Raw genomic sequence first — 22,510 nt, forward strand, 5'->3', positions numbered from 1 at the left:
CCAACTGATATTTAACAAAGGTGCCAAAAAACACACATTTGTAGTACTCCTGGAGTAAAGACAGTACTTTAATAAACGATGCTGAGAAAACTGAATATTCACATGCAGGATGAGCCTAGGCTCCTATATTTAACCATAGACACACATCAACTCAAAGTGTATGATCCCAACTACCAAACTGCAAGAAAACAGGAGAAATATTCTATAACATTAGTCTGGATAAGGGTTTATTTATTTGTTTGTTTATGTATTTATTTTAATAAGACTCCAAAAGCCTGAGCAATTATAGCAAAAATAGAAAAATGGGATTACACCAAACTAAAAAGTTTCTGCATAGCAGAAGAAACAATCAACAGAATGAAGAGAGCCTATAGAATACGAGAAAAACATTTGCACTGTGCATGGTGGCACATGCCTAATAATCCTAGCAACAGCAACATGGGGGGGGGGGCTGATGCAGGAGGATTGCAAGTTTGAGGTCAGCTTCAGCAACTTGATGGGCCTTCAGCAACTTAAAGATAACTTGTCTCAAAATAAAAAATAAAAAGGGCTGGGGATGTGGCTCAGTGGTTAAGTGCCCCTGGGTTCAATCCCTGCTTAAAAAAGAAAGAAAAAAACAAAGGTGTTCATATTCAGAATATATAAGGAACTAAAAGAACTCAATAGCCAGAGAACAAATAACTGTATTAAAAAATGAATGAGGGATTCAAATAAACATTTCTCAAAAGAAGACCTGCAAATGGCCAACAGACACATGAAAAGAAAAAACAAACAAACAAACAAAAAACAACTCAATACCACTAATCATCAGAGAAATGCAAACCCAAGCCTCAGTGACATATTGTCTCACCTCAATTAGAAGAGCTGTTATCAAAAAGACAAAAAAATAACAATGCTGGTGTGGATGTGGAGAAAGGGGAACATTCATACATTGCTGTTTGGGATGTCAATGTGTACAGTCATTGTGGAAGAGTATGGAGGTTCCTCAAAAAGTTAACCATTCTTAGCAAACACTGGGAGTTGCATTTTGCAAGAGTGGCTAAGATTCACCTTCAGCCTTATCATGGGCCCACCATAATACACGTGTGTGCACCTGTGTGTGCATAGGCCTTAATTGGAGAAGTCAAAATACTTTTATTCGGGGTGAGAGAACTAAATAATATTATTTAAAAACAGAATGCAATCCATGTAATGAATGGCAGCATTACTTATAGTAGCCAAGAGACACAGTGTCCATTGATAGATGAATAGGTAAAGAAAATGTAAATATATCCATATAATGGGATATTATTCAGCTTTAAAAAAGGAAAGAGATTCTGACCCATGCTATAACACTGCTTAACCTTGAGGATATAATGCTAAGGGAAATAAGCCAGCCACAAAAGGGCAAATATTATATGATTTCACTTATGGGAGATACCCTGGGTAGTCACATTAACAGAAACAGAAAGCACAATGTTGGTTACCAGGAACTGAAGGAGGGGAAATGGAGAATTATTGTTTAGTGGGTATAGTTTCAGTTCTAGAAGATGAAAAGAGCTCTGAAAATAGAATCGTGATGGCTGCACAATAATTCGAATAAACTTAGTGTCACAGAACTGTATATTTAAGAATGGTTCAAATAGTAAATTTTATGTTATGTATTTTTGTTTCATCACAGTACAAACAAACAAAAAACCCAGAAAACCAGAATGATAACAAAAACAGAAACCATAGAGTTAGAAAATAGATTGGAAGAGATTTTTTTTTTTTTTTTTGGTCCTGGGTATTGAATAGAAGTTTTTATTTGCAAATACAGTTGGTAGAGACCTTCTTCTGTGAAAATAATTTATAATAACCCTGAATCAGCATCTAAATTCTGGGCTCCCTAAAGAAAGTGATGGTCATATAAAGCACATATCAAGAGGGCCCTAAATGTGAAGAGAAATAACCCCCTAAACATTTTCACTGTTTCCCTGTACATGGAATGGGGCCATCGCTTGCAGGGCACACTCTAATGGGGCCTCTTGATGCTGGGGACAAGGTGCAGCCTCCTCAGCTGTGTCTTTCCCACCCTTTGGTATCTTCTATTCCTGGTGATGCCAAACACTCAGGATGGAGAAGGGCCTGCTGTTAGTGGTACAGGATGGTTCAGATGCCTTGCAAATGAACCCAAGAATTTTTGTAATGTGGACACGCCTCCTGGAATCAAGTGACTGGGCTGAAATAACCCAGGAGGGTTGATCTCCCAGAGCAGCAGATCCTAGGTCAGGTCCGAGGGCTGTGACAGTTGGTTGAACCTTATGTTTCTTTCCTTGTACTCTGAAAGAGGTAGCCCTGTTCTGGGTCACAGTATTTTGTTTCGGATGAGAAACTTGTTTGCAGCCAGATGATTTTTGTCTAGGTCAAGTTGACACATATTTGAGGAAGACTCCTGGAGTTAAGACTGAGCTTTAGAATCTATTTCCAATGTTCAGCTTAATCCAATCACAAAACACTTGGCGTGGGCACTCAGAAATAGATGCAGGAAGCCACAGGAATCCAACCCAGGTCCACAGCAATATCATTCACAATAGAGAAAAGGTGGAAGCAATCCCATGGGTGGAAGCATGGATAAAATGTGGCATATGAATGCCTACAACGGAATAACATTCAGCCTTAAAGAGGAAATTCTGACATGCTACAACAGGGCTATGAAGCAAAAGGTGAATTAAATGGGAGCTCCTAGGGCCCTTCAATCAAAGCCAATCATTCCATGTTGCAAGGCCCCAAGGCCATGGCTGATTGCCCATCTGTACACTGGGTTCACCCATTTTAATAGCCAAAGGATTCGTTTTTTTGACCTCACATAGAAGTACCACTTAAAACCAGTCCTAGATATGCTGACTTTGTGAAAGTTCATCAAGCTGAATACCAATGGGAGTACTTTTTGTATATATGTGATGCTTCAACAAGAAATTAAACACATAGCACTGGGGCTGTGGCTCAGTGGCAAAGTGCTTGCCTGGGTACATGAGGCACTGGGTTCAATCCTCAGTACCACATAAAAATTAGCAAATAAAATAAAGGCATTCTGTCCATCTACAACTACAAAAAAATTTTTTAAAAAAGAAATTAAACACATAATAAGATCAAATGAATAGAACAGATTCATTTGGAGACTAATCACAAACCTAAATGCAGTGAGGGAGACTCAGTGGGGACCCAGGATGTGGGGAAAAGAAATAGCTTAAGGAAGTGACTGGGGCAATTCACAAACTCTAAAGATTAATGGGTTAGAGAAAAGTACTGCGTCAATGATTAATTTCTCAGTTTTGCTCATATAGTGTGCATATGTAAGAGAAGGTCCTTGCTTCCAGAATTTGTAAGTACACAGGTGGGGTTCATAAAATTACTACTGAATATATATAATTCCACAGAGAAATAATTATTCCTGGTGTGGTGGCACACACCTATAATCCCAGGTTCAGAAGGCTGAGTCAGCAGAAGGATGACAAGTTTAAGGTCATCCTGGGCAATTTAGGGAGGCCCTGTCTCAAAAAAAAAAAAAAAAAGAAAAGAAAAGAAAAAAGAATAATAAAGGGCTAAATCTAGCTCAGTGAAAGAGTACTCATGTGTTCATTCTCTAGCACCACCAGTAGTTACATATTTATAATTTACATATTCATACAGTTGTGTGTGCATGTGTGTGTGTGTGTGTGTGTGTATGTATGTATGTAGAGAATGACATAGCAAATGGGAAAAAATGTAAACAATTGGTGAATATGGAATTAGGGCTAGGTATCTAGGATTTCTTTGTACATTCTTTCAACTCTTCTGAAAGTTTAAAATTATATCAATAAACACCACTTTCTATCTCTCCTAGGGAATAAAAATCACATCAAAAATTATATCCCATCTGATTCAAATGTATGATATTTCAAGGTTATTGTACTGTAATGTGTAACTAATTAAAACAAATTAAAAAATTAAAAAAAATATATGTACCCAGGAACCAAAACCAAGCTTTTGGGAACGACTTTCCCAATTTCTCCTAGTCCATCTCTGAAACTCACTTAGTACATTCTTACTATTGGGAATTTTCTCCTTTAAAACATTCAGTCAGTTCTATTCCTTGCCCTCAAAATCTGGAACACAAGCAAGCGGAAGTGTGGCCAACTGTCCTGGGAGCCACACCTCTTCCTGCACAAATGACTGGTTTCCGAGGCATGGCCACACCAGGGCCTCTGTGCACATTGACCACACCCAACACAGCACACCAGGACTCCTGCTTAGTGCCCCAGGGGAAGCAAATGCTCAGGGACCACCAGTCAGTTTGACTCAGGCACAGGCCAATTTAGCTTCCTGATGAGCCCTGGTACCACACAGCCCTGGATTGAAGTTTGCTCTGGCTGCTACTTCCTGTGAGACATGTGCAGTGAAACTGTAATCTCCCTGTGCCTCAATTTCCTCATCTGTAAAGGGGGTGATGGTAGCTGGGCATGGTGGTGCATGCTTATTATTCCAGCTCCCAGAAGGCTGAGGCAGGAGGATCCAAAATTCAAGGCTAGCTTCAGTAATATAGTGAGGCCCTGTCTTAAAACAAACAAACAAATAGAGTTGGGGATGTAGCTTAATGGTAGAGCTCTCCTGGATTCAATCCCAAGTACTATATAAATACATAAATTTAAATAAAAAAGACTTATTTAAGTAAAAAAGGGTTAGGGATGTAACCCAGTTGTAGACTACTTTGGGGTTTGATCCCCAGTATAGCAAAAAGGAAAAAAAAATAGATGATGATCTGAAACTAGTATGAGGAGGGCACCAGTGATGGCAATGGGTGCAGCTGCTGGGTGTGTGTAGGACACCAACACACAGGAGGAGCACACGTGCACAAAGATGTACGTATTTGATTAACCTGCCCAGCACTTGCCTGTCAAAGAAAATGACAGGAATGACCTCAATTTCAGCATATTTCTAACTTCAGTGTCACTTGAAAAATAAAGATTATTTTAATTTGCTCATAAGTAGAGGTGGTGGATCAAGACTTTTCAGTATTTGGGAAACTCTAAAGACATCTGATCTGGTCCTTGGAGTACAGCAAGAAAGGACATGTGGGAATACATCTCCAGGGTGGGGGAGACCACAGAGGGCATCTAAAATCAGGCTGCTCTGGTGACAAATGTGTTTTATATCCCTCAGCAGATTAACACCAAAATCTGAAGGGCAGGCATGGTGTTCCCTGTGTGTATTTTTCCACAGCTCACACCCTAAGGCTAGCTCCTTCCAAATATACAATGAATAGCTACAAAACTTGGAAAGGAATGAAAGGTGGTCCTCCAATTTCTGATGCCTATGAGTAATTTCTATCTCTGTAGCTTGATTCTGAAAAACTTTGACATTTTAAACCAGCGACCTTAGGAAATAAGTAATGACCTATTTAGGTTGCCTGAATTTTGGGGGACCCTCATTAACCTGAATGTTGAGAATGAAAATTTTCTTTCCATAGCATTTTTTTTTTTTTTTTTGGATTGGATGGTTCTTTTTTTCCTGTTCCTTTGCTGCCCAGAGCTAGATTCCCATGCACAGAGGAGAACATGATACTTCTCGGGGTCAGCTCTTGAAGCAACAGTACTGCAGATGCAAAGAGCGAAGAATGAACCTAAGCTGTCATAACTTTAGGGGCATCTCAGAAATTCAATGTCACAGGCATCAAGAAGGGGAAGAAATATCATTTGTTAATGAATTTCAGTCAACATCAGCTACCTTTTATGTTCTCTATAGCAGTCCCTCAACTTGTCTAATATATCACCCTGGCACCTTAGGACAGTGACTTTTATCAATCCTACCTTACAGATGGAGAAACTGGGGCTCTGAGTTTGTCCAAAGTCATGCAGCTGGTAACAGTGCAATAGGGATTGGCAGCAAGCGTTCTCACACTTACATGTCCTTTCTAACAGTATTTCCTGAGGCAGGGCACACATGTCTTTGCCACACTAAAGGAGTATTGGGCTTTTTAGCATTTGAAATCTCAGTGTGCAGATTCCTGGGAAGTCCCTGTGGTTGCCCTGGGGACAACTGCCCAGCTTCATCTCAGATCCTGGGGTTTTCCCAAACCCACTCCCACTTTCTTCCTTTCGGAGCTCAGCCTTCCTGCATCTCCGTATCCTCCTCAACTCTGTGGCATTTCCTTCCCTCTGGTGATAAGAGCAGTATGAGGTGCTGTCTGTGTCCAGCTAAAGGCTTGTCTGGAAGCCAGGGATAACAGCTGCAATGAAAGTTTCTCCTGTGAGAGCCCAGGGCAGCTCCCCAGCTGCCTTATCTAGAGCTGCTCCTCACCTCCTTCAGGACCAACTCCTCCCCAGGAAGGTTGAACAGTCACTGCAGCATGCATGTCATATGTCAGAGTTCATTGTGCACATGTCAGAGGTCATACTCCAGGGCCTACAGTACACACTCAGCTATACTTTGTCCAGCTTGCCTCACATGGACTTGCCCTGTCTTTCATGGTTAAGACCATTTTAACATTTCATTATAAGGATATTTCATGCCCAAATCAGGAAATGTACATTAAAAATCCAAATTTCTGGTCTCTTAGAATTGACAACATTCATCTATCATGGTGATACTGCCCTCTTTCTATTTTTATTCTGGAAGCAAATATTTTTTAGATTTTTAATGGTGAATTTAAATTATACAGAATTATGGGGTTCCTTGTGGCACGTTCTTCCATGCAAATATCACATTTGGATCACATTCATCCCCATTAACCTTCCTTCCCTCTTCCCTTGATTCCTTTCCTGTTCCCCGATAGACTTCCTGATACTTTTGTGCCTTTTTCTTTTTCTTAGAATCTTTTCTCCCTGCAATGCCGGAGATTGAAACTGGAGGTTTTTTTTTTTAATTTTTTTTTATGTGCTCGATAAGCACTGTACCACTGAACCACACCCTCCACTCCAAGACCATCTTTAAAAATAGACAAATGGCAAGAGTTTTCAATCCTCCTTCCTCTCTTGTCCTCTAGGTGGGAAGACTCGAGCTTTGAGTCATTTTGCCCCAAGTCTGCTGTGTGGATTCTGAATGAGTGGCAGAGATGAAACTCAGAAAGCTAAAGATACCAGGCCAAGGTGACCTCAGTAAAGACCAAAAAGATGGGCAGGAAGGACAGAGGGGCCATTTCTGGAGAGAGCTGCTAGGCACATGAAGACCCACATATAGAAGAAGACTGGCGAGCCCATTTCAAGGTTTCACGTTGTTGCTGGGGGGGATGCCAGCTCTAGTATCCTTTGAGAGACTCAAGGGGAGATGGTCTAAACTGCACTTCTGTTTTCTTGGTTGATGAATGAAAACAGGTGCTAATGCCAGGTGAACTTTATAAAGGCGGCACACAGATGGGATGATGTCACTCCCCTCCTCAAAATCCTTGAGGGTTTCCAATTGCCACTAGGAACGGAATCCTAATGCTTCACCCTGCTGGCAAGTCTGGTCCCTGCTTTCCTTTTCAGGTCACTTCATACCAGTCCCTGTGGCCTGCCTTCCATTATGCTTGCCACCCTGTTCCTCTTTCAGTGTCAGACACTGGTCAGGCCTTTGCACATGCAGCTCCCTTGCTTAGGAAGACTCTTCATCACTCTCTCTCTCCTGCAGAGTTCAGCTTAAGTGTTGCCTCTTACCCAGGCAGGGAACTCCATGCCTCCTCCCCATCCCTTGATCCCAGGTTTCTCCAACTGTTACCAGCTTCCCCCACTGCACATTCAGTGGTCAGGACTAGCCTTGCCATAGTAGGTGCTTATTTAATGTTAGGTGCTTATTTGATATTAGGTGAATAAATAAATCATATATATATATATAACATGTACATATGGATATTGCACATTTTTCATTCATTCAGCATTTTATTGAATACCTACTATTAAAGGTCAGGTATTGGCTAAGCTTAGGGGATACAAACTCAGTAAGTCTTAATCTTTGCCTTCAAGCTTTGGGATAGTGATAAATATGTGACCATACTTTCATTTCCCTTATTTCTGGAAGCCCTGACACTGAAATAGAGAAATCTCAGAAAATTTATAGTGCATCTCTTAATCTCAGCACTATAAAAATGTGGGACCAAATCATTCTTGGTGGAGGCTGTCCTGTGCACTGTAGGAAGCTAGGCAGCATCTCTGGCCTCTGCCCACTAGAGGCCAGTAGCTCCCCCACCCAAGTTGTGGCAACCAGAAATATTTCCAGAGAACCAGTGTCCTAGACTAAACCAGCTGTCCTGGAACAGAACCCCAAATGAACTGCCTCTTCTAAACTGAAACCAGCCCAGAATCTGGAAGTAGAATGAGAAAGTGAGAAATACCTCTGGCAAAAAAAAAAGCACACAGAATATAAACACAGATTATTCCGTGTTGTCTGGTTCTGTTTACTTCTGATTATTCAAGGTCTTTAAGGAAGAGGTCTGAAACAAGGCACTCCCACCACAATATGAATAATGGTTCCTTCTTCTAACATATAAGTGTGTCCATTTTTTTTTTTTTTTTTTGGTTACTGGAGGTTGAACCCAGGGGTGCTTAACTACTGAGCCACATCCCCATCCTCTTTTTATATTTTATGTAGAGACAGGGTTTCGCTGAGTTACTTAGAGCCTTGATAAGTTGCTGAGGCTGGCTTTGGACTTGAGATCCTCCTGCCTCAGCCTCCTGAGCCACTGGCTGGGATTACAGGCATGTGCTGGCTGGCTGTTGCTTCTTTATCAATGATGCCTCCAGCTAACTTTTTTTTTCTTTTTATATTTTTTTTAATTTTCTTTTTGCAGAACTGGGGATTAAACTCTGGGATGCTCTATCACTAAACTACATCACCAGTCCTTTTGAGCCAGGGTCTCTCCAAGTTGCCAGGGCTGGCCTCAAATTTGCAAACCTCTTGCCTCAACCTCCCAAGTCACTGGGATCACAGGTGTGTTCCTTAATGCCTGGCTTCCTCCAGCTTTTTTTCTCCAAACTTTTAAAGAAAAAAGGCACCCAATCACCAAATTGCTCATGCTTCCTGATAAACCCAAGCCCTCCTTTAGAGTTCCAGATAAAATATAGGATGCTTAGTGAAATCTGAATTTTAGATAAACAAGAAAAAAATTGAGTGTTTGTATATCTTAATTATTGTCTATGATGTACTTACACTGAATTTGAAATTTAAATGTAACCGGTGTCCTAATTATTTTGCTAAATCTGCAATTCTACCTTCCTTAGAATTAGTTAGCATATGCCCAAATCCTATAAGAAGCCCCTCCCAACTCCCTCTGACTGAGAAGCCTGGACATTTTAGGGGTCTATATCCTTCCTGGCTGTAGCAAGCTAATAAACCCAATATTGATGAAGGGTGTGTTCTGGTGATCTTTGAGAAGAATGGTCCCTGCCAGGTATGGTGCTGCACACCTATTATTCCAGTGACTTGGGAAGCTGAGGCAGGAGGATTGCAAGTTTGAGGCCTGCCTCAGCAAGGAAAAGGATACTTGTCTCAAAAAAAAAATGGGCAGGTGGCTCAGGATATGACTCAGAGATTAAGTGCCCTTGGGTTCAAACCCCAGTACTGAGAGAGAGAGAGAGAGAGAGAGAGAGAGAGAAGAATGGTTCTACTTTAGAGGAAACTCTGAGAGGCAGATGTGAGGGACAGTTGTGGGTTACCATCAGAGGACAGGGTTGAGTGATAGGAGCAATGGGAAAATGATGGGAGGCTCATTTCACAAGTTTCCAACCTAGCAATCACACACTGAGAAGCAGTAAGTGCAGGGGTGTCCACATCTCACTTCTGAGTTGGCCCAGGCACAGAGTCAGCATTTCAAGGCTTCAAGGACAGTCAGCTGAAATTCCTTTTAAGTTTAAGTACAGCCACTATGAAACCACCACTCAGTTTGCAAACCTTGTGACCCTGGTGAAGTTACTAAACATCTCCATGCCTCAGTTTCCTGATTTTCAAAAATGGGGACAATGATGATGTGAGGATTAACAGAGAAAATGGTGTTAAGGATCTTAGAAAAATGCCTGAACCAGTGTTGAACCTAATAAGGTTGAATATGAAAAGGAGTAAGACTAGGCTCAGCAAACCCTGTCGCACCCACAGAGCAGATTTATTTCACTTAAATGCAAACTGCTCAGCAAACAACTCAAAGCTTCTGTTTGTTCATTTGTTCCTCTGGCTAATGGCAGGGAACACCAGCAAGAAGTCTAAGTGTTCATTCCCGACAGGCTTTGGCCTGAGAGGGAGGATCCTTCATTCCTGAGAATGTGCAAGCACCTGTGGATAGGTGGTGAGGTCAGGTGTTCCAGGCAGGGTAGTGAGATTTTTGCTCCTGTATGTTACAGGATTCTGAACAGCTGAGCTGTCTGCCTCAGGGTGCTCCCTTTGTCTGAGTGTAGATGCCTTTGAAAGAGCTAACAAAATGTAGGGGTGTTGTGGCAAAGCAGACAGAAACAAAACAGAAGTAGCATCTTATCAGACAGCAGTAATAACACCAGGGCTTCCAGAGAGCCATGGATTGATTGAAATCATCAAAGTATTAAGTCTGAACCAACTGATGATCAGCACTCAGCTAGTGAGTTATCACTCTCCTTTCCAAAGGAGGACATGATGTCAGGCTTTTAAAGGAGACATTTCTATGCTTGCTTAGTTCATTCATTCATTTAGAGACAGAGTCCAGGCTGGTCTTGAACTGACAGGCTTAAGGGAACCTCCTACCTCAGTGTCCCAAGTCGCCAGGATTATAGGAACATGCACCATACCTGGCTCATTATTTTATATTACTTTGATTATAATTTAATTTTATTTTTTGGAGTGGGGTCAAACACACCGCCATGCCCAGCTTTTCTATGTCTTTTCTTGTATAGTACTGGTCACTTGCTCAAATGCAGGGTCTAATACAAGTGATTCTCAAACTGGCATGAGTATTAGAGTCATCTGAGGGTGCCAAGCTCCATTCCCAGAGTTTCTGATTTTTCATAGGTGAAAATTTTCATTCCAAGTACATTCCCAGGTAATGCTGGTGCTGGCATCTGGGACCATACTTTGAGAATTACTGCCAAAATGCTCTGGGTGATGTCCTTGCAGCTGCTCCTGGGATCACATTTCAAATGTCATTTACTTTCTAATATGAATGCAAATGCTTTTGGTATTTCACCTTGAAGGAACCCTCCTATGTTAATTCAGTGATACTGAAACCTTTCTAAGGACAGGAATCACCTGGGCCCTATTCATGTCAAGAAGCGGAGGAGGGTTTGGTGGGGATAATTTCCTCTCCCTTCCCTTGGAGGTCTGACTCAGTGGGCTGTGGGAATTTATATTAGCCAGTACCATAGGCACTCCTATTGCATGAGAAAGTTGGGGAAGGAAACCCTTCCAGCTGAAAACTCCTTATTTAACATAAGAGTTGAAAGCATGAAGGGAGCACTCAATGTACTCTGGCCATACCTGGCCCAACAAGTCCTGGTTCATGGCATGACCCCCTGGACCCCGGGTTTACTACACCTGACTTAAGGTGAGTCTCGTCCCTTCAGGGGAACCCAGGACCCAGCACAGAATCAAAGCAAGAGCACAATGGGGACTTCCTCACTCCTGATGTGCTCTATGCAGATCCCAGAGCTTGAGGTCCTGGCTATTACCCTTGGGAACTGGCTTGTCAACAGGGATAAATGTTTGTGAGCCACTATTATGTATCTACCAGTCACTAGCTAAGGGTGTGTTAGGAAGATATTTTTGAATTTTTATAACAGCAGCACTATGAGGGAGAGAACCTTATCTATAATTTCCAGGTGAGGAAACTGAGACTCAAAGAGTTTAGATAACTTGCTCAAAGTCACATGAGTAGTAGGTTATGAAGCTGGGAGAAGCCAGTTCATTATCTCACTTCAGAGATAGGCACAGTTTTTAACCTCACCTGTCCTACCTGTGTGTTGAAGAAATATGTAGCTAAGTAGAAGTCCCCTAGAAGCCACATGGTTCAGAATCTAAGAAGATGTGCTTATCTATATGGTTACCTACCACTTCCTGACACTATCTCCTGACTGCTCCCCACTTTATTACAGGTCCTCCATGCTGCCCAGCCCACCTAGTGAGGCCCTGAGTCCTATTTCATCTCTTAGAGATATTAATTTACCATTTTCCATCTACTCCCCCCTCCCCAGAACACAAGCTCAAATTTCTTCTTTAGGCTGATTTCAGCCAATGGTTTAGACCCTTCGTTTATACTAACTTATGAATGACTGGTGGTTCCATTGGGTGCTCTGCCATTAAGTGCTACTCACAAAGTCAAAATCAATGTCGAAGTTAAAGCCACAACGAGATATCACAACGAGATTATTAGATGGCTGTGATCAAAAAGATGAAAGATAAGTGGTGGAGAGGATGTGGAGAAAAGAGGAGCCCTGCACACTGTTTTGGGGAATGTAAGTTAGGATTGCCATTATGAAATGGTATGGAGGCACCTCAAAAAATTAAAAATGAGTCAGGAATGGCAGCACGCACCTATAATGGTAGCACGTACCTATAATGGCAGCACTTCCTGTCCAGCTACTCAGGAGGCTGAGGTAGGAGGATGGCAAGTTCAAGGCCAGCCTGGACAAGTTAGTGATACCTTGTCACAAAATGAAAAATAAAAAAGGACTAGGGATAAAGCTCAGTAGTGAAGCATTTGCCTAGTATGTGTGAGACTCTGTGTTCAGTACTCAGTATTTAATAAATAAGTGAATGAAGGAAAATGAACAAATAAATAAGAACAATCATATGATCTTAATAATCCCACAATATTGGCTGGGGATGTGGCTCAAGCGGTAGCGCGCTCACCTGGCATGCGTGCGGCCCGGGTTCGATCCTCAGCACCACATACCAACAAAGATGTTGTTTCCGCCGATAACTAAAAAATAAATATAAAAAAAATTCTCTCTCTCTCTCTCTCCTCTCTCACTCTATCTTTAAAAAAAAAAAGAATAAAAAAAAATAATCCCACAATATTAAGAGGAAATGAAATCAATGAGAAAAAGATATCTGCTCTCTCATGTTCACTATAGCATTATTTGAAGTAAACAAATTATAGAATCAACCTAAGTGTCCATCAATGAATAAAAAGATAAAGAAAATGTGGTATGTATGTATATTCTGTATGTTTGTATACGCATACAATGAATACTATTTGACCTTAAAAAAAAAGAAGGAATCCTGTCATCCATAACAACATAGAGGCACCTGGAAGACATCATGTTAAGTGAAATAAGCCAGGTACAAAAAGACAAATATTACATTATCCCATGTGTGACCTAAACAAGTTGAGCTCATCCAAATGAAGAATGGAATAATGGTAACCAGAGGAAGGAAAGAGGTGTTGGGGGAGATGTTGTTTAAAAGGTAGCAAAACTTCAGTTAGATAGGAGCAATAAGTTTAAGGCGTCTTTTGTAAAGCATGGTGGCTATAGTTAATAACAATGTATTATGTCCTTTTTCATTTTTTCCCCTGGGTACAGGGAATTGAACTCAGGGGTGCTATACCACTGAGCTACATCCCCAATCCTTTTTAATTTTTGTTTTGAGATAGAGTCTTGCTAAATGGCCAAGGCTGGTTTCAAATTTACAATCCTCCTGCCTCAGCCTCCCAAGTTGCTGAGGTTACAGGTGTGTATATTGTGTTCTTGAAATCTGCAGAGTAGATTTAAGTGCTCTCATGATAAAACAACAACAACACATTGTATAACATCAATACATACAATTTGTATTGCTTAATTAGAAACAAGTATTTAAAAAAAAATAAACAACATGAACATCCCTAAAAAAATGAACATCCAATTGGAATTATTGGCAGGTGGGAAATTGTTGTTTGGTAGCCCACTCTCCTTTTTAGAAGGTAAGAGAAAGAAGAAAGAAGAATGTATCCTGCCCACCTTTCCATCCGGGACAGTTGGGCTCCAGGAACCTTGTTAGCTAATCTTGAGAGGTTATTCTTTGAGGAAGAATCTCTACTACTTAAGGTTAGTTATGTGCCCTAAGCACTCTGATGACCTTGGGCTGGTCGGTCCAACCATTGTGGGGATTTTGGATTATTGTGCCCTGTAGTTGAACTGAAATCAATCAACTTAGAACCAGCCTTCCCATGTTTTATGCCCTCACGGGAGGGCACTCACTGCTTCAAGGCAAAATCCCTGGCTGGGTAAATTTGAGGATGAGGGAAGGAGAGGTGTTGAAATGGTGAGGAATAAATAATTTCAGTGTTAATTATTAAGAAACATTATTTAAAATTTGGAAAGTAGGCAAAAAGGGCATGTCTTTTCTGATAGAGTTTAGCACTATGAATTTTCCCAATTGATGCTTTAGGTATATTCCATTGGTTCTGATAGTGTTTTGACTGCCATTTTTTTAAGCATTCTGTAATTCCAGTTTATAGTTCTGCTTTCATCCCAGAGTTGTAAATTAGAAGTTTTTTACATTTCCAGGTGGGAGGGCTTCTTGTTTTTGGAGTTTATCTTTTTTGTTGGTGTTGTTTTCCTCCTATTTATTTATTTTACTGGTGCATTATAATTATACATAATAAAGGAACTCATTGAACATGGGTTCATCTTTTCTTTGCCAAACTAGAACATTGTTGAAGTTTGCCTAAAGATTATTTAATTATCCAGGAATTTAACTTTGTTATGGACATTAAATATGGGCTCAGACACTTTGAGGTTATATGTTGGTAGGGGACAGATGGATATGAGTGGAGGGGACAATAGGTTAAAGAAATTCTATAAAATGGGTCCACTGAGCTGACCCCCCCACATGCTTTCTTTTCTGAAAAGCAATTTACCTGCAGCCCTGCTAGGCTTACATGGACAGGCTATGTCAAATTCCTAAGTAAACTACGCACTTTTTGCAGGAGAAATGCAGGCCCCAAATAATGTCAATAAGAGAAACCCAAGTTACACTAAAGTGGGAGACTTTTGTGACTCTTTCAAAAGGCCAGATTCTGGAACTCAGAATCTGTAAGAATTTATGGTTAAGAATCCACCCAGCATGGGCCAAAGTGACCTAGTTGTCATGGCAGTGGGGACTTGAAAATCTGATGTCATCTGCTGTCGGTCAAAAGTCAAGAAGTAAACCTGGGCAAGATTATCTGAAAACTTCTCTGGGATCCCCCAATAAAACTGGAGTGCAGAAGAGGCAAACCATCCTGTTCCTCTCTGAGAGGACCTACTCTCTCCCTTGAAAGTGTTCCCTTTCCCTTTTTCTATAGCTTCAATAAACTCATGCTTGTTACTCTGAGTGACATGTCTGAAATATTTCTGACTTGACTGCAATAACCAGAGTTTGAAGGGGCAGGGGTTAGGGGTGGGTTGGCTTTGCACCACCTTAGTTTCTCAGAAGGCCCCAGCCCTGTGACAATGTCATCTTGCAGATTTCTGTTCAGAAAAAAGGAGAAAAACCTAAAGGTTTTTATTGTATGTAATGGTTTTTAGGATGTTAACCAGTTTTGACTTTTAACTTAGAAAACATCTCACAGGATGCTTAAGTTGAGTAAAAATATGTTATTTGTCAAAACATTTTTGGAATCATCTTACTGGGTTCCTCACACATGAGATGGAAAAATCTTTGACGGATGTTCATTTTATATTCTATGAGAGTCACATTTTAACTTCCTGAAAATTATCCATGGACACAACAGTCTTGCACAAATATATCTGTCTCCTTAACATCCTCCAAATTATGAAACTTAAGCCTACAGGGAAGGCTGGAGAAATATGTGGTCCTGATTTTTTTAAAAACAAAGTACCTTTGAGCATATGTTGAGAGCTACTGGCATGTTTAGTATCAAAAACTACTGACCACAATGTGCTGGAGACAATATCCTGTTAAACAAAACAAAATAAAACAAAACAAAACATGCAATCTGCTGCTCTTTGTAAACACTAACAGGAATTGCTACCCAATAAACTCATGGGATTCCTGGAAAGTCATGCCCTGGGGGGATGACCTGGGACCTAAAGGCATTTGAAGCAGCTGGTAAAATGCATGTGTGCATATGCCAAAAAAAAAAAAAAAAAAAAAAAGTCAACAGCTCTTCCAGAGAAGGATGTGATCCCTTTGGCCTGTCCAGATGGGAGCTTCCTGGGAGGATGAGCTGGAAAAGGGAAAAGCAGTCAGAGTGCACCCTGGAGGAGGCCACTTGGGGTGTGGGTTCCTAGGACAGTCTAGCTGTGGCTGACTCTCATTCCTGCTGTACCAACCAACTCTACCTCTCAGTTTCCCATCAGTAATAGGAGGGGGTTTAGATCATACAAATGCTAAACTTTTGCTTTCCAGTATGGCATCACCAGCCACACAGGGCTACTGGGAGTTTGAGATCCAGCTGGTCTGAACTGAGACACACTGTATGTAAAATACACACTGGATTTCAAAGACAGGCTACAAGACATATTTCAAAACAACATGTGTACATGATAAATACACACATTTTTTTCAATTAAAAAAAGACATGGTATAAAGTATGTAAAATATCTGATTAATACTTATATTTATGACATGTTGACATAATGATATTTTAGATATATGAAGATAAATAAAATATATTGTTGGAATAAATTTCACTTTTCTATCTTTCTTTTTGTTTATGGTACTAGGGATTAATTGAACTCAGGTGCATTCTACCACTGAGCTACATCCCTAGTCCTTTATATTTTTTTATTCTGAGACGGGGTCTTGCTAAGTTGCTGAGGCTTGCCTGGAACTTTTGATCCTCCTGCTTTAGTTGTCCAAGTTGCTGGGATTATAGCATGTGCCATGGCACCTGGTTTATTTTCTTTTTAACATTTTTCATGTGGTTACTAGAAAATTTAAAACTGCACCTGTGCTTTGCATCATATTTCTATGAGAAAGCACTGCTCTGTGCCTCTCCAGGATCAATGTCTATTACAATTTTATTTATGGAACACAAAAGACATACCCAAATCCTGATGTCAGGCCTTGCTTTCTAATATTATTGTAAGCAAATTGTCACCATGATAATGGCTCTGACCAAATCTCTAATCACTACTGTTTCCTCCATAAGTCTGGTGACAGACTGTATGGCTCTGCCTTCTTAGACACTGGCAGGTGACACCATCCAGGAGACATGCTGGGAACCCAAAGGGGCAACAACACACTCATCTCTATGGCTTTGAAACATTCACAGATCCATGTAAGGACTTGCTCAGTGAAATTACTAACATGGGCTTCCTGGTTCTATCAATCATTTTTCAAGCCTCTGCTATCTCTGTCAACTTACACAATAGTAAATTGTTGTCTTTGTGCACAGAGAAATGCATTCGCCATAAAAAAACATTCTGAAAACTTAAACATTAAACCGAAGCCCAAGACACAGTTGTGTCATTCTGGATAATTGAAAATGTATTCTGAAGACAGAATTTTTGAAGACTGAATGCCAAGAAGAGAGAGTCAAGGGAACTCAGCCAAGGTATAGTGAGTCATCGGCCCCCTCCCAACCATTTATACATTGGTAGAGCCAAACTTTGCAATTTGGTTGTGTCAGAGAGTTCTTTTACGGCTTCTCCAAAATGTAACTGCAAATTTTCCATTTAGCCTGGTTTGGCACCACCATCCAAATTGTGCAAAGTGATCAAAGAGCCTCTGCCTCTGATCTGGACACTCAAGTGACCCCAGATGCTTTGCTTGGTCCCCATTGGCACTAGTGCTTCCAAGGCAGAGGAGCATATGGTCCTGCAGTCCCAATACATTTCTTTCCTGGTCAGTTAAGACCAACTCTCACCTGCCAGGTTGCAAGTGACTAAATCACTCAGGGGTCACTCCAGGGGAACTGGGCTAATTGGGCTCTTGTGTGGAGGACATGTGCCCCGTGTTCTCCACACAAGAGACAGAAATACCTTTTTCTTTGGGGGTGCTGTGACAGCTTTTCTGACCTTAAAGGTCTGGAGAGAGAGAGAGAGAGAGAGAGAGAGAGAGAGAGAGAGAGAGAGAGAAGAGAGAGAGAGAAAGAGAGAGAGAGAGAGAGAGAGAGAGAGAGAGAACACGAGTGGGCGGGCTGAATGCACTGCTGACCCCTTTTATTGAGAAGCTATTCAAATGAGGCAAGGGGTCAGGTTTCAATGGGGGCTGAGTCTAGCTTCATGATGTCTGCTGTCAGCAAGTTGACTGACTTCTAGGTAGGCCACACCCAAGCGCACAGTAAGAGAAGGTAAGAGAAGGGGACAAATAAAGGATGTTTCCAAGGAACAGTCTATTCTAAACAGGGCAAGGGAGGGGTAATATTACAAAGAAACAGGTGAGCATAGCTCCACCCATGGGGATGTAGGAGGACACGCCCCTGCACGAAGACACCTGGGGCTATTCAGATCACAGTGTGACCCTGACCAAAGGATGCCACACTGGTCAGGAGGGGAGTCAGACAGTCACGTGCTACTCAGCCTTCTACACTCACCCTGTCCCAGAGGCCACTTCCTTTTAAGAAAGTGCCACATAGAAACAGGGTGCTCTACCCAGATGTTGGGGCTGGTGAGGGCAGATTTTCCCTGGAAGTTCAGTCATTCCTGTCATGGTGGATAATTCACCTTGGTCCTCTTCTGAACATCATTCTTTGCTGTAAGAGGATCCCCCTTGGGATCAAGGCTGTGGTGATGAAAGGGTAGGACATGGAGTTATGAACTGAAGTTTACTTCCTGGCACTACATTAGGGTCACATCTAAGCTTCCTCCCCACCATTCCTACCACAACTTTTTATCTGCAGATAAAAGCAAAGGCAGATATGAGCTCAGCCTGAGTGAGCTCTGTTGTCAGTGTACAAAGCTTTGTCAGTCTGGAAGGAGAGGTAGGAGGTGGGATGAGGAGCAGGAGGCAGTGCAGGTGTGGGCAAAACCTGGAGGGCAGGTATCAGCAGGTTTGACCTTGGGGCAGGCCATCAAGCAACAGCAGCAGGATGGATAGGGGAGCTTTGCCAGGTAGATCCGGTAGACGAAGCACAGTCTTTAAGTCCTCAAATTTCAAGGTGAAGACAGACTTAGTCCAGTGCCTAGCAAGGAGCTAGACTTTGAGTAGGTGACATGGATCAATGGAATGGTTTGGGAGAAATCAATGAAACAAACATATTTGGTGGTGGTGTAGATGGGCTATGAACATCATCTGTAATGTCCACCAGAAAAGGAAGGGAAACCTAAGTGGGGAGAGGGATGTAGGAGAGGAAAAAGGGGTGTGGATTTTGGGAACCTGAGAAAGACTTGTCATCACTGGATGTCTGAATGCGGAGGAGGTAGGGGTGGCTTGTGGAAAACTGTGAGATTCAGGAAAAGGATGGGTCAGGGATGATTCTAAGCATTCCTGCCCCTAATTCAGGACTACCTGGGACTTCTCTAGCCTAGAGTGACATTTTTCTTATATAATAACCTTCATTCAATACACCCTTGATATTTGATAGCTATAGGTGTACATATCTATTACTTAGCTGTGGATAAATCTGACTTCTTCTTCTAGAGCATCACCCCCACCCCCCACCTCCAGTATCCCATATGTTTTCACCATGACCTTGTAGAGCAGGAAAATATTGCTTTTCACAGTGGCTGAGGAAAATTAAACATGTTGCTGCAAAAGACTGTGGAAAATGTGTTTGTCCAGCATAGGATTTATGGGGCCAGACTACCAGGATGTGATTCCATAGGAACAATAACCATAGGGCATTCTCATTTATCCCAGAATGCTCAGACACTGTATTATCCATGTGCCCCATGTCCTCCCAACCTGTCTGAGTCATTTCCCTGAGCCAGGACATATGGGAAACCACAAATCAAAACTTGCTACTGCTGGTTAGAAACTTTGGTTTAGAAAGACAAACTGGATAGGGGAATTTAAAGATGAAAATGAAGTTCAACGTTCAATGATCTCTGCTTTACACAAAAATCACAGGAACACTAATAACCAAAAAAGGAATAATAAGCATAATGTGGAATTCAGCTCTGAGCTAAGAACCCTCACACTTTATGAAATTATCCAAGTAGTTATAGGGCACCACTGATGTCTTTGAGAAACTCATCACAGTAGCATAAGAGAGTCACTTTGAAATTTAGTTCTACTCTCACCTTCCTACATGACATAGGGTCAACCTTGGCTCTCAGTCAAAGTGCACTTCTTCAAGAAACATTCCTCTGGAACTACAGGTTTGGTTATATATTCACATGTGATGAACTATTTTCTTTCTTTTCTGGTTCTTATTTATTTATTTATTTATTTTGTGTGTGTGTGTGATATTGAAATTGAATTCAAAGGTGCTCTACCACTGAGCTATATCCTAGAGCCCTTTTTATTTTTTATTTTGAGACAGGGTCTTGCTATGTTGTCCAGTCTGGCTTTGAACTTGAGATCCTTCTGCATCAGGATCCCATGTAGCTGGGATTACAGGCATGCACTTCTGCACCTCACCTCAGGAATTTGCAACAGCAATTTTGAACATCCTCGATTTTCTTATTTTGCTTTGACTTGAAAGTCTAACTACTATGTTAAGACACAACTCCACTATGCTTCCTGAGCATCATAAGGTGGTAGTTATGGACTAGCCAATATTTAAGCTAATTTAGGCAATGCTTTGGGTTAAGGAGGGGGTTGGGATCATCTTGTATGCATAAATATCTCAGCATAAGATGCAATCCATGAACCTGCAGGGTTCCACCTCACGTGGGTAGATGTTAAAGTCGTTTGACTAAAACCAAGTAAATCAATTGAAAATTAAACAACTTATGTCCCAGTAGCTTAACTATTAGGAAGGAGAACTGAGACCATCTGTGTCAATATAATTTAACTCTTTGAGAATCTTCTTCCCAGAAAGTTAAGACAATAAGCTTGTAAGTGGATTCACTATTTACTGAAGGAAATTGCTACAAAACAACTTGTCCTGGCCAATAGCTTGTTCGCTGGAGAGAAACAGCCCACTTACTAATGATTTACTTGCCAAGACTCACTTCAAGAACATTGCTTTGTGCTACCCGCCAATTCTAAGCTATTATGTCACAAATTTCCCTGAAATCCAATCAGTTCTCTGCCTTGCAAAATGCACCTTAATTGATTTGGGCCTAGATCTCCAAATCCTATAAATATGCCTCCCAGCTGCCACTTGTTTATACACTAATAAGAGTGTCCTATGTAGGTCCCCTGATTTCAGTAATGAACTTAGCTTTACTCTATCAACAGGTTCTTTGATTAATTTTTGTATAGTCAACAGCTGACATAGCAAATCAGTTCTGGTCTCTTGGAAACAAATAAGACTAAAGACATCCTTACAGCCCTTAAATGTTGGGGTAATTATTAAACACAACCACTTCCCAGTAATAAAGTTTCATCATTGTTCCTCCTCTGGGGATAAGACCTGGTGTTTAGAACACCTACCTGTAACAGACTTCAAATACACATTTTATCTCCATTTTTCTTTTTCTTTTTTTACATGATTCTGTATCTTCTAAATTTTCTACAATGAGTTAATTTGAGAATGAGTTAAAGAAAACAAAGCAAAGAGCCTCAAGAAAGGAATTAATCCTCAAGTATAAATTAGAAATGACCAAGTTTTAATGAAACATACACATACATACAGCATGTGTGTATATATATATATAAAATATCCATATACATATATAATAATACACATATATAATATCCATATTAACTCTTAAGCTAGCATAGTATACACACAATATAGATATACATATATGTATACTTATGTACACACAAATGAAAGCTTGCTACTGGTGGTTAGCAACCAGTATATATGTGTGTACATATATGTTCATACACACATGTATATATACACATACACACACATATATAATACTTATTTAAAATCTTGTTAAGCTAAGAAGGCAATTTAATTCCATCAATAAGATACAGATACAGAAAAGTTGTATAGTTTAAAACTGCTGCATACCTCTCTTTCCTTATCATAAGAAACCTTGGAGGTGTTGGATAAAATACATCATCAAACAACATTTAATCAGTCCAAAGTGAGGCCCAGGAATCTGTGGGTGTTGTGCTTTTTGTCTTCAGGTTTTTTTTTTTTTTAAAGCACTTAATTGATTCATACAGTCAATCAAAAAGGTAGAACACACAGGTCTACAACATCAATACACTGGGAAGCCAAGTTTAGCTTTTGTCATAAAATCTCTCCAACTGGAGAAGGAAAGGCTGGGCAGTTAGCAAAGATCCCCTCGAGTATCTTACACAGTGTGGTATCTCTCTGTGCCTGAGTCCCGTGCCTTTTTGGAGCACTGAATCACAAAACCCCCAACCTGCTATAAAATGCGGTAACAACCCCGCGGCTGCGCTCAGGCAAACCCAGCTGGTCGGAGCTGGCTCAGAGAGCAGGCTTCCGCCTGCAGCTGCACTGAGTGCCTGCAGCTCCCGAGGCAGCAGGCAAGGGGAGCAGGCTGCCCAGCGGAGATCCCAATCGGGGCTTCCTTTTACCTTAAAGAAACTTCCTCGCTTGTCCAGACCGCGGGCGCCCATGGTCCAAGCTGACATTTCCCCCAGCGAGGCTCTACTGCATGCCGGGGACTCCTGAAGGTAC

General features: G+C 41.1%; 1 protein-coding gene across 2 annotated transcripts in view; it reads right to left on the reverse strand.

Annotated features, from left to right (window-relative positions):
- The window catches only part of Rin2 (Ras and Rab interactor 2), a 219,159-nt gene that overhangs the window by 82,747 nt on the left and 113,902 nt on the right, over positions 1–22,510 (reverse strand). For both annotated transcript variants that reach the window (XM_077799515.1, XM_026400708.2), the window contains one exon: positions 22,408–22,500. In XM_077799515.1, the coding sequence (XP_077655641.1) occupies positions 22,408–22,464 (57 nt within the window). In that variant the 5' untranslated portion in view covers positions 22,465–22,500. The remainder of the gene's footprint in view (positions 1–22,407; positions 22,501–22,510) is intronic.

Source organism: Urocitellus parryii, chromosome 6, assembly GCF_045843805.1.
Source record: "Urocitellus parryii isolate mUroPar1 chromosome 6, mUroPar1.hap1, whole genome shotgun sequence".
Classification (NCBI taxonomy): Eukaryota; Metazoa; Chordata; class Mammalia; order Rodentia; family Sciuridae; genus Urocitellus; species Urocitellus parryii.